We start from the raw sequence: 13,208 nt of genomic DNA, 5'->3' as shown, positions 1-13,208 counted from the left end.
GTTGAGGGTGTCGAAATGAACATTTTCACCTGAGATTTGGAGCCAGATTACAGGGGGGTAAAAAACACTTTAGAAATATGGCAGCATCATTATTTTATTATTACTCAGAGATTAGTAGGTCTGTTAGTAAAATCTGTTGACTTTAGAAATCTTTGTTGCATTATATGCCAACGTTGAGAGTTCAAAAATGGGGAGAAGTATTTTCCCCCCCAAAGTTTGCATGTCTGTAAATATTAATGATCCTTTTAGATTTGTGTTTTTCACAAACTTTTCTTTTGGTGTCTTCACTTGTAAGGCCCTATATCGTTCAATTCCAGACATATGAGGATTTCAGTATGGCTCCATGAATAAATTATACACATTTTCAGTGGTCAAAATCCAATGTGGGTCACTTTGCAAACAGCTGATACTTTTCTTTTTAAAGAGGAATGTCTAAAGAACAAATAATGTTGAAACTAGAAATATATCTTGTTTCCCTCTATCAAAACAATTGCATACAACATGCCAAAAAATATTCTTATTCCAAAGTTAGCATGCCTGTAACTCAAGAAGTATTAAAGACATCTATTAAATGTATCCCTTTAGATTTTCCCTCTCAACTAACTTTTCTTTTGGACGCTTCATTTTTAACACACTAAAAAAATGCAGGGTTGTTTAACCCAAATTTGGGTCAAATATGGACAAACCCAACCGTTGGGTTAAAAATGTAATTAAAAAATGTAACTCAGCGGCTGGGTTTGTCCATATTTGATCCAAATTTGGGTTGGACTCAACTTATCATTTTTTAGAGTGAAGGCCTAATATGGTTCAATCCCGGAGATATTGAGATCTCAATACGGCTCCATGTTTAATGTTTTCAATGGTTGAAAACCAAATGTGTTAACTGAATACACTTGGGGAAAAAAAACATTTTGTAGTGATAAAAGTGCCATTTTCCCTGCCCTCTCCAAAATAGTGGATCAATCAGTAAATATAAATGACATTTCATATTTTGACTTTCATCTCTATTTATGTTGGTCTTTCTTCAGAAAAGAATATTTACAAAATCAAAAAATTTATCCAGTCAAGTTTCTGAAATTTAATTTATCTGACACAGAATGGCCCTACAATATGTGACACCGTGAATTAAAATTCTGCAGAAAAAAAGTTACTGATTTTGTTTTTCTCACTTGGGTTTGTTAGGACACAGAATAGAGCACTATGGTAAGTAGTACACATGTTGCACATGTGTATAATTTCTCATTTCTCGTGTATAATCTCCCAGTGTTGGTGTTCATTCGTTCTGTGTGTCACAGTACTTGTACAATGTCTATACACTGCAACAAAAAAAGAAAGAAAAGATTTTCTTAGTATTTTTGATTTATTTTTCTTAAATCAAGATACATCTATGTGAGGCACAAATTTACTTAAGGTATTAAGTCTTGTTTTCTGAATAAGGTATCAAAATTAAATGAGTTTATACTTAAAACAAGAAGAAAAAAATCTGCCAATAGGCTCAGAAAATGAAATTAATGGCAGATATTTGATTTTGTTTTAAGCATAAAGTCACTTAATTTTGATATTTTTTTCCAGAAAACAGACTTAATATTTGATTGCTTCTCAAGTTTGTTGCTTTAAGAATGTTTAAATATTTAACTAAAAACTGAGTAATACAGAGTAAGAATTTTTTTCTTTTCGTTATTTTTTTTTTGCGGTGTGTATGTGGTGTGACATATATATAATGTGCCTATATAATGTCATGTATGCGAGTCTAGAAACACATGCCACTGAAAATAGTTTGGAGATCCCAGGCCTGGCAGTCCATAGTCTCATGAGCACACAATTAAAATGAGGGAATGACATTCCCAACAAGTGTTTTACTGGGTGAGCAGCTGCCCGGACCAACACTCACCCTCATTAAACACGTTCTTCAAAAAAGATTACACACACACACACACACACAGATGCCATGGTGGCCTCCACAAACACAGAGCTTGTATCGGATGTGTTTCATCTTTCTCTGCCTCTTTTTCTTTTCCGCCCCGCAGAGAAGCCGAGAATGAACAACATCCTGACATCCCAGACGGAGCCGTACGAAATGTCGTTCTCTCGCTCCTTCCAGAACCTCGCTCACCTCCCGCCGTCCTACGAGATGGCCCTGAAAGCAGACTTAGGTAAATACTCTTCCCTTCCTCACTGTACACAACACATCCAGTGTGAGTGAGAGAAATATTCATACTTTTCATACAATCATGAGCAGAATTCTCTTAAATGAGACCAGAATCATATAAGATGGTGGATTTGTATATGATTTGCCATATATCTTACTGTAGGTTTCATACATGTCTACTCATCATTGAATCAATCACACTAATATAAGAGTGTAAAGTGTACTGTAAAGGAAAATTATGCTTTCCTTTTATGGTTATGAGGAAGTATAGAGAGACTTCAAATAACAAACAAAATTTCTGATTGCACACTTCTAGTTTAATCTAGTTTAAATGTTGTATGATCATTTATCCGTGCTTATATTTTCAGGTAGAAATATTTTTCCATATTGGCTGCAATCTGCAATATTGTGTTCCTCAGTTGTTGTTGTTCTGATAAAACTTTAAATTAAAGTTCCCTTTGTGAAGGGTTTATAAAGATGTACATTAATTACTAATGACTTGTTTGCAAATGCATTGTAAATCATTGATACGCATAAAACTGTGTGAATAAAAAAGGAGACTTTAGCGCAATGTCTACCAAATAATGAAGCATTTTGAATTGGCATGTTATAAATGCTTAGTAAATATATTTATTCACATTTAGTCACCTTTTTATTCATGCAGTTTCATGCAGTGATCTTTTTTTTCAGGACAGAAAGAGATAAAAACAGACACAATTGTTGTCATACAGTAAGCATATAGAGTTATACAAAAAAATGTATGTGCATAGCAGCTCAAGATTATCTGATTTTGGAGACATGTTTGAATTCATATGGAGATCACTGCCTTTTCTAGTTATTAATTCTATTTAGGAGAAGCAGTCAAGCTCTTAAGGAGATCTTATTAATTATTCTGCCACTAATGTAAATTCACATTCACATTAGCAACCCAGTTTGATGTGTAAAATATATATATATATATATATATATATATATATATATATATATATAATACAGTTAAAAAGTTTCGGGTAAGAAAGACATTTTTAAAGGAAGACAATTTTTTTCAGCAAGGATGGATTCAATTGATAAAAAAGTGACAGTAAAGGCATTTATAATGTTGGAAAATATATATATATTTCTAATCATCAAAGAATGTCCACCAAAAATGAAGCAGTACAACTGGTTTCAACATTGATAATAATCATAAATGTTTCTTGAGCATCAAATCATCATATTAGAATGATTTCTGAAGGATCATGTGACACTGAAGACTGAAGTAATGATGCTGAAAATTCAGCTTTGATTGCAGGAATAAATTACAGTTTAACATCTATTCACATAGAAAACAGCTATTTTGAATTGTAATACTTTTTCACAATATTACTAATTTTTCGCTGTATTTTAATCAAATAAATGCAGCCTTGGTGAGCAGAAGAGACGTCTCTTTCTAACCCCAATCTTTTGACCAGTATAGCACACATCACAGGATCTCGGTGGGTTAAACCCCTACTAGGTTGTTTCTTAAATGAGTAAGTTTTCCTCTCACTTCAGTGACCTTGTGCGGGATGCTCGGCTCCACAGGGACTGCGCTTATAATAAACGCACTGCGGATCTCTCCGGATAAAAGCACCTGCTAAATGACAAATAACCAGACGGCTTTCATTACATATAAAGGGCAGGATAAATTAAACATTAAAGTATTGACATGCTGCATTAACATAGTCCAAAACCATTATGATCAGATGGATGCCACTATACGGCTCTTAAATGAATGACATTCAAAACCAAATGAAGAAAATGAAAACATTGAAAACCAAGAAGAATTAATAATGAAGCTTCTTTCTGAAGTGCAAACGGACACTGATCACAAAAGCAAACTTGCCATGACAGACGAGAAAAATCAGTCGTCACCTTTATTTCTATTTGTTTCACTATTGATTCAAAGCCGCTTCACCGTGATAAACAGGAAAATAGCAGAATCAATGATGCAAACTTCATTATATGAGAAAAAAAATCCATATTCAGCTGTAAAGCAGCTCTAAAAAGACAATAGTGTTGTTATTCAGCTCAAGACGGCTCAGTGTTGATTCAGTTCAGATCAATAACTGAGTCAATGTTGCAAAATTAGTCAGTTGTGAAACAAATAAACAGAAGACAATAGTGTCATTATTCAGCTCGAGTCGGTTGAAGTTTTGTTCTCATCTGATGGTGTCAGTGCAGTCGAATCAATGATATTACTGAACACTAGGCGAGCCAAACCCAGTTTTAGTGCTTTAGACGTGGTTTTGTTCCCAGTGGGGAGTAAATAATGGTGCTCCTGGAGTCTTAAATCACAAGCCCTGTTTGCAGTGTGGTTTGAGTAATTTCGGACTTCACCTGCTGTGAGGCGAACAGGGAGGCAGACCTGAGAGTAATGAGCAGTAATGAAGAACAATTAGTCTCGTTTTTAATAGGGAGAGAGAGAGAGAGAGAGAGAGCGAGAGAGAGAGAGAGAGAGAGAGAGAGAGAGAGAGAGAGAGAGAGAGAGAGAGCAGGGTGGCATTCAATTTAAAGATGGCATGCAATTTTTTGGGATCTTTGTCGTAAGTTTAATCCTAACTGTATCGTATTTGATACACAAATATATAAGGCCTCTAAATGATCAACATTATCAAAACTGCTGATAAAGACTGTTGCATAAAATCTACTTTTTTCATCTAATTGATCGTTTTTTTAGCAAGTAAAATACCTTTTTAGTGTAATTTTAAAAACGTCCTCCTTCTGCTCGTGGTTCATGTGTCTTCTGCTGTGAAATCTTTACTGATTTTTATAAAGTAAACGTAACTGTTATATTGTTAATAATATTTGCATTACATTGCATTACATTATATGTTTTAAAACAACAGAGCTTAGATAAAACTAAACATTCAAATATTATCTTACTAAGACATTATTGGCAGATATAGTGACGACTGATATTTATATGCATTTTATGTGAGTATCTGCTAGACTGCTATAAAGATCTCAGTGATTTACATTCCAGAATTTCATCTAACTTTTTGGCCATATAAATATCAGCAGTTGCAACAAATTGCATATTTTTTTCCTCAGTTTGGGCCTCTGAATAAAATTGAGGCGTTTTTCCTACTCGAGTGAGAGCTTCATATCCTCACTATATTATCTCTAACTATATGAGCCATAAAAGCCTGCTGTATCAAATATGATGCTTAACAAAAAACACATATGCAACTTTTTTGAAAGTATTTTGCCTAAAGCTTCCATTTAAAAAAAAATTATAATGTTTATATATATATATATAAAATATAAATGCAAAGATATTTAGCATGACAAAAAACAGAAAGACAAAAAGAGGCTCATAGTGGAATTTTGTGGAATGGAAAGATTCCATGGATGTTAAAGGTTCTTCATGGAACCATCGATTCCGATAAATAACTTTTATTTTGTAGAGTGCGGGACGGCCCGTAGCTCATATTCCTCAGCGGAAGCCTGTGGCATTAGATTCGCTCTTATGTGAGTGTATAATTGAGCTCTGGGGTCCTGGAGTGACCGTTAGCCAGCGCGAGGCCTTAGGCCTGTTCACCTGACCTTTTCTCTGTAATGTCACGCCCTCGCATCGGCACATTCGGCCTTTGGAAACTGTTCGTCTGCCAAAACCCTGCCGTGTCAGTGATGGTAATTCTGAACTACACAAGCCTGTCTTCATTAGCTCCAAGATAAACAGTTCAGTGCTGAATCGATATCTAGTCTTGTACTGAACGCTCACAAACACATTCATGTTTCTCGTAACTTTGCTCTCTGTCCAAGGCTGTTCGGAAAGGAAACGGGCAGGGATTTTGGGGAAGCTACTAGAACACTGTAGCTTGTTATAATTTTAATTTGTTTAACGCTACCCTTTTAGAAAAGTTGGCGGTTAGCAAACAGTGTTGCATTACCGCGCGCCCCCTTCTGGATTGGGGTGTGGATTGCCTGTGACTCACCACATTCGTCGTCTGACTGTAGAAACCAAACTGTAACGTCCGAACCGTGATAGTTCAGGATTGAATACATTTACCGTTACACCCCTAAAGGATACCATCCCAAACATCTGCCACAGATGCCTACTGCTTCATGAGTAACTAGAAAGAAGCTTTAACAAGACTAGAGCAGCATCTCAGGAGAAGTGCCCTATCCTTGAGTTAATCTGCTGCTCAACAAACACTATAAATGGGACACACACACACACACACTCTTGTACATCTATCTTTATGAGGACATTCATTGACACAATGCAATCTCTAGCCGCTTACCCTAACCTTACCCATCACAACTAAGTGCCTAACCCGAACCCTGACCCTAAACCTAATTGTAACCTTATCCCTAAAACCAAGTCTTAACCCTCAAACAGGCCTTTAAAGGGCTCTCAGAAAGTGAGGACGGCCAAAATGTCCTCACTTTACTCTTTTTGTCCTCACTCCAATGGTCTAAATCTAAAACTGGTCCTCACAAAGATAGTTGTACAAGTACACACTCGCACACACACACCCACACACACACACATTTCCCTGTTCCTCAGAGACTCATCATACAGTCTCAACGGTTTCAGTCCAAACATTGTGTTTCCTGTGCCATTGTTGAGAAAAACAAAGAAAAGATTAACAGAGCAATACAAATAGAGAAAGCGAGGCAACAGAGACATAAAAACACAATTTAGAACCCCATTGCACATCAGCAGAATAGTCTCTGCAGGACCTGTAGCTTCGGCCTCAGCTTCACTTTTTAGGGGGTTTCATGTTTTTTCAAACTCACAACAAAGTTATTTTATTATCAGTCCGATTTCGTTCTGTTTCATTTCTGCTGATGTAACTCTGATCCAGTACAGCATTGTAGTATGTATTTAGAATTTTGAGATTTTACTTTTATATTTGAGGTTTCAAAATGTTGTTTTAGTTTTAGTTATTTTAGGACTTCAATGTAAACTAAACTAGATTATAAATAGAAATAGAACTAGATTCTAGAAATGTTGCCTTTGCAACTAACTGAAATAAAATAAATTGTGTATAAATTGTGTATAAGTTTATAGTGTGTGCGTGTGTGTGCGTATGTATCAGTTAACATTTATTTTATTTCAATTAATGTAAATGTTTTTCAAAAGTTCAGTTTTAGTCATTGTGTAGCGTTTTTGTGGCTTTTTTTTTTTTTTTTTTTTTTTTTTTTTTTCATCTAAGGCTATGGCTTAAAGGGATACTTCACCTCTGGAAAGATGAATGTGTATTTAAAATGGGTCATTTATGTAGAAGAAATGTGAAGACATTTTTGAATTTGGAGCTTTCTAGACTGAGAAAAGCAAGAATTTATTTTTTGGCTTATGTGGATGAAAGACAACAACTCCCAGAATGCACTTGCTTCGCTGCCCTAGGAGGCCACTCCCAAGCCACGCCTACCAGTAAGAGAGCGCAGTTGAAAACAACAAGGTTAGGCTACTAGTGAGTCTCCGTGACGAGTTTGCCCGGTATTTCGAGATCGCCCAAAATGTCTGGGATTCGGCTTTTGCGTTCTACAGTCGCCATTCATTATGTTTACTGTGGCGAGCAGGACAAGGCTGACGGCCGCGGGAGAATGGCGAGAGGCCGGTGGCATCATCACTGAGACGCGCCGGTCTCGTATCTCTCACGGAGGAGCGGGAATTTTCTTAGCAATGTTAAAACGCACATCGACTGATCACTTGTTTAGCGTTGATGTAAACACTACATTCAGATTCACCAATCGGAATGAATTCAGTTAGATTGAAACAAAAGGTGTGCATGTAAACAATGAATGGCGACTGCAGAAAGCAAAAGCCGAAACGCGGACATTTTGGACGATCTCGACGGCCGGACATGTCCGGGAAAAAGAGGATGGTAACCCCTACTACTCAGCTTTCTCCTACTTCTCAGCTTTCTCCACAGAACAAGAGCCTGCTATTTTAGCTTCCAAAGAAAGACGTCTGACACTGTGTACATTCTGTGAGTGAGATCCCACCCTCTATGGGCGGGTTGAAAACACGCGGGACAGCCCCTCCTACTGGCTGTAGTGTTTAGCCTCTGGCCAGAAAATCCTCCGATGACGCAAAATGACGATTTTGCGTCATCGGAGGATTTTTTCCAGACAAAAAATACATAAATCTCTCGTCTCAGGGGGATATGAGGGTGGAAAGCATGGTAATTCGAAAATACTACAGGTTTTCTACTGATACAAAGCTTAAAGCTAAATCCTGAAGTATCCCTTTAAGTCAATTGTTGCTCTTATGTTTCTCTTTTTTTCTGTTCTTATTGTTTCTTTTTCCTTCCGTGATTCTGCTTGTTAACAGCAGGTGTTCATCACTAATACTCAATCATCACTTAATTAATCACTTAATTATCTCATTAACTTCAACTCTGATTCAGAGTTACTTTAAGGCCATGTGTCCACCAAAGCGTTTTTAGCCAGCTGAAAACGCCTAGCTATGGGCGCTTGAGAGCGTTTTGGCAGCGCAGCATTTTTTTCAGTTGAGACACTTTGCTTTTTATGATACGGAATATCCGCTAAAGTGTTACTAGTATCTCATTTCACACATATTTTGTTTCTGTGTTGATTCTATATTAAAATGTCGATACAATGTAACACATTTTCTCTGGCTCTTGTTTTAAATTATTTTGTTCCGTTATTATGCTTGTTGTTGTCATCTGTTAACGTTGTACAAGCAGAATGTGGCAGTCGGTCGGTGTAGTATTAGTCCCGCCCCTCCTCCACTGTGATTGGACGGTTGACAATGATGAGGGCTGCATTTTACCCAAAGTTGAACATTCTTCAACTCTCGCCGACCTGTAAAAAACGCTGCGCGCTCAGCGCTTCAGCGTGAAAAAAAAACGCTCAGCGCCTCGTTACGCTCATGGCGTTTTAAAAACGCGACGCTCCCATTGAAAACAATTGAAAAAATACGCCAGCCGCGTGAAAAAAACGCTTTGGTGGACACATGGCCTAACACTCTTTAAAGTGGGACCATATGTACTCTGAGCAGAGTAGGTCATTTAACTCTGGGGATTTCCCTGTGTAAGCAACTAAATAACAGTGAGAATTTGACCCTAAACTAAAGTGTTAGTTTTATTTTCACTGTATAACAGCACCGCTCTGATCTCTCGTTCTCAGGTGACAAGGACGACGAGTATTACATACGGAAGCACCATTTGTCCGACCTGACACCTCGCGGCGGAAACCTGCAAACGCATATGATCAAGCTGAACGTGGATCCGCCCGCGCAGCGCCAGAAGCCCAAGCGCGTCCAGCGAGCCATGTCTCAAGATCACGTGCTCTCGCCCAAACGCGTCCAGCGCGCCATGTCCCAGGACCACGTGCTCTCGCCCGCCCGCTCCAAGCCGCACCGGGACTACGGTCTGTCCTCGTACACGGGCGGCGCCGGCGGTCTGTCTCCTTACCACGGGCGAATCCTCTCCGAGGAGCAGCTGCTGTCGGCCGACCGACTGCTCTCCCAGGATCCGCTGCTCTCCCCGGATAAGATGCTCTCCTTGCGGCGCTCCAACTTCCGGGAGAAGGCCATGTCGCGGGCGCTTTCCCAGACGGACATGTTCATCCCGACAACGCCGGTCATGGACCGGCACTACAAAATGATGAAGATGCATTCGCACCCCACAACAACCCACAACAACGAGTCCTACAACACACTGACTGTTAACAGCGCGCAGGTGGGAAACAAACGGCAGGCGTTCGCCAACCGACGGATGCACACAGTCGACCACCTGCAGTATATACCTGGACACCACCATCATCAGTACAGAACCGCGAGTAAGACCGAAGTAACTGTCTGAGAGAGACGGGAGAAGACGGGAGAGCGAATGATGTCAACAAACAATCCGGCTCGGGAAATGTGTGGTGTCCCCCTGGACAGGTTTCTTCTTTTTTTTTAAGCGTCCAACCTTGACCTGTTCCCGCTTCCAGCGTAAGCTTTCCACTCCATCAGTTCTGGGTCAGCTGGGATAGGATCCACACTTTCCGGAGCGACCCGGATCTCCTCGCACGTAGAGCAAACGCAAGGGCTTCGCGCGTGGACGCCGAACTAGAAACAGAGGCCTGAAACAATTTTTTTCTGAATCAGTACTGAACTGTTGCGAACCTGCACTGACTTTATATACATTCAGTATCAAAAAACCTACACTGCTGGTCAAACGCTTGGAATTATTATGATTTTTTTTTTTTATGGTTTTGAAAGGAGTCTCTGCTCACCAAATCATCATATTAGAATGATTTCTGAAGGATCATGTGACACTGAAGACTGGAGTAATGATGCTGAAAATTCAGCTTTGATCGCAGAAATAAATTACATTTTAACATATATTCACAAAGAAAACTCTGGAAGCTTGTTTCTTGCCATTGAATAAAAAAATTAAAAGGTAATTGCGACATTTTATCTCTCAGTTTTGACTTTATTTCTCGTAGTTGCAAGATTATATCTCGCAATTCCAACTTTATTTCTCGGAGTTGCAAATTTATATCTCGCAATTCTATTTTTCGCAATTGCAAGTTTCTATCTCACAATTCTGAGTTTCTATCTTGTAATTCCGACTTTATTTCTCGCAGTTGCAAGTTTATATCTGGCAATTCTGACTTAATTTTTTGCAGTTGCAAGATTATATCTTGCAAATTCTGACTTTATTTCTCAGAGTTGCAAGTTTCTATCTGGCAATTCCACCTTTATTTCTCGCAATTGCAAGTTTATATCTCGCAGTTCTATTTTTCGCAGTTGCGAGTTTATATCTCGTAATTCCGACTTTATTTCTCTCAGTTGCAAGTTTATATCTGGCAATTCTGACTTTATTTCTCGCAATTCTGATTTTTATTTCTCGCATTTGCAAGTTTATATCTCGCAATTCTGACTTTATTTCTCGCAGTTGCAAGTTAATATCTCGCAATTCTGACTTTATTTCTCGCAGTTGCAAGTTTATATCTCGCAACTCCAACTTCATTTCTCGCAATTCTGAGTTTCTATCTTGCAATTCTGACTTTATTTCTCGCAGTTGCAAGTTATATTTCGCAATTCCGACTTTATTTCTCGCAGTTGCAAGTTTATATCTCGCAACTCCAACTTCATTTCTCGCAATTCTGAGTTTCTATCTTGCAATTCTGACTTTATTTCTCGCAGTTGCAAGATTATATCTTGCAAATTCTGACTTTATTTCTCGCAGTTGCAAGTTTATATCTCGCAATTCTATTTCTCGCAGTTGAAAGTTTATATCTGGCAATTTCGACTTTATTTCTCGCAATTCTGATTTTATTTCTCGCATTTGCAAGTTTATATCTCGCAATTCTGACTTTATTTCTCACAGTTGCAAGTTTATTTCTCGCAGTTACAAGTCTTGCAATTCCAACTTTTTTTCTTGCAGTTGCAAGTTTCTATCTCATAATTCTGACTTTATTTCTCGCAGTTGCAAGATTATATCTTGCAAATTCTGACTTTATTTCTCGCAGTTGCAAGTTTATATCTGGCAATTCCAGCTTTATTTCTCGCAGTTGCAAGTTTATATCTCGAAATTCTATGTCTCGCAGTTGCAAGTTTATATCTCGAAATTCTGACTTTATTTCTCGCAGTTGCAAGTTTATATCTGGCAATTTCGACTTTATTTCTCGCAATTCTGATTTTATTTCTCGCATTTGCAAGTTTATATCTCGCAGTTGCAAGTCTCTATCTTGCAATTCCAACTTTTTTTCTCACAGTTGCAAGTTTGTATCTCGCAATTCTGACTTTATTTCTTGCAATTGCAAGTTTATATCTCGCAATTCTGACTTTATAACTCTCAGTTGCAAGTTTGTATCTCGCAATTCTGACTTTTTTTCTTGCAGTTGCAAGTTTATATCTCACAATTCTGACTTTATAACTCTGTTGCAAGTTTGTATCTCGCAATTCTGATTTTATTTCTCGCATTTGCAAGTTTATACAGTATCTCGCAGTTGCAAGTCTCTATCTTGCAATTCCAACTTTTTTTCTCACAGTTGCAAGTTTGTATCTCGCAATTCTGACTTTATTTCTTGCAATTGCAAGTTTATATCTCGCAATTCTGACTTTATAACTCTCAGTTGCAAGTTTGTATCTCGCAATTCTGACTTTTTTTCTTGCAGTTGCAAGTTTATATCTCACAATTCTGACTTTATAACTCTGTTGCAAGTTTGTATCTCGCAATTCTGATTTTATTTCTCGCATTTGCAAGTTTATACAGTATCTCGCAGTTGCAAGTCTCTATCTTGCAATTCCAACTTTTTTTATCACAGTTGCAAGTTTGTATCTCGCAATTCTGACTTTATTTCTTGCAATTGCAAGTTTATATCTCGCAATTCTGACTTTTATTTCTTGCAATTGCGACTTTATATCTTGCAATTCTAACTTTATAACTCACAATTGCAAGTTTATATCTTGCAATTGTGAGAGAAAAAGGTCAGAATTGTGAGATAAAAAGTCGCAATTACCTTTTAAATTGTTTTATTCTGTGGCGGAAACAAGGTTCCATAGTAAACAGTTATTTTAAATTGTAATAATATTTAACAGTTTTACTGTTTTTACTGTATTTTTGATCAAATAAAGGCAGCCTTGGTGAGCAGAAGAGACTTCTTTCAAAAAACATGGAAACATCGTAATTTTTCCAAACATGTTTGAGCGGTAGCGTATATAGATTTATGATTTCTAACTTGAGTCCTAAACATAGCGATAGCGATTCTTCTTGAATATAAACTTGTGTAAGCACTTTAGCGAGTGCCTCTTCTCAAAACACGTCCCGCTTCGATACCGAAGTGGGGAAAGGGTTTAAAAGCACAATAAAACTGACGTTGTTTTTCTTTTCCTTTGTCACATTATCTCTGTTTGGTTTCTCAGTTTCATGTTTTTTTTTTCCAGTGGACCTGTGTCGTTTTCTTCTGCGTAGGTGATTGTAAATATACACTCGGTTAGCAGCAGTTAAACAGTGAGTTCGCTTTGTGGGTTATTATGGGTTGCTTTTTGCGTTTTCATTGCTTCTGTTCGGACATTTTCTAGCATCAACCCACCCGAAGTATATTTGATGACACAAATGTGTACAGT

At 37.8% G+C, this 13,208-nt stretch overlaps 1 protein-coding gene across 3 annotated transcripts in view; it reads left to right on the top strand.

Annotated features, from left to right (window-relative positions):
* The window catches only part of LOC309495082 (shisa family member 6), a 95,911-nt gene extending 83,587 nt beyond the window's left edge, over positions 1-12,324 (top strand). The window contains exons 7-11 of one of the 3 annotated variants that reach the window (XM_082164632.1): positions 1,183-1,203; positions 2,028-2,153; positions 9,275-11,493; positions 11,636-12,068; positions 12,138-12,324. In XM_082164632.1, coding sequence (XP_082020758.1) covers positions 1,183-1,203; positions 2,028-2,153; positions 9,275-9,951 — 824 coding nt within the window. In that variant the 3' untranslated portion in view covers positions 9,952-11,493; positions 11,636-12,068; positions 12,138-12,324. Of the gene's footprint in view, positions 1-1,182; positions 1,204-2,027; positions 2,154-9,274; positions 12,069-12,137 lie in introns of all 3 variants that reach the window. The other 2 variants (XM_082164631.1, XM_082164633.1) reach the window with 2 other exon arrangements.
* Positions 12,325-13,208: the final 884 nt, after the last annotated feature.

Source organism: Leuciscus leuciscus, assembly GCF_965113295.1.
Source record: "Leuciscus leuciscus genome assembly, chromosome: 1".
Taxonomy (NCBI): Eukaryota; Metazoa; Chordata; class Actinopteri; order Cypriniformes; family Leuciscidae; genus Leuciscus; species Leuciscus leuciscus.
Note: the sequence above shows the minus strand (reverse complement) of the source record. Positions and strands in the feature narration are given on the sequence as shown.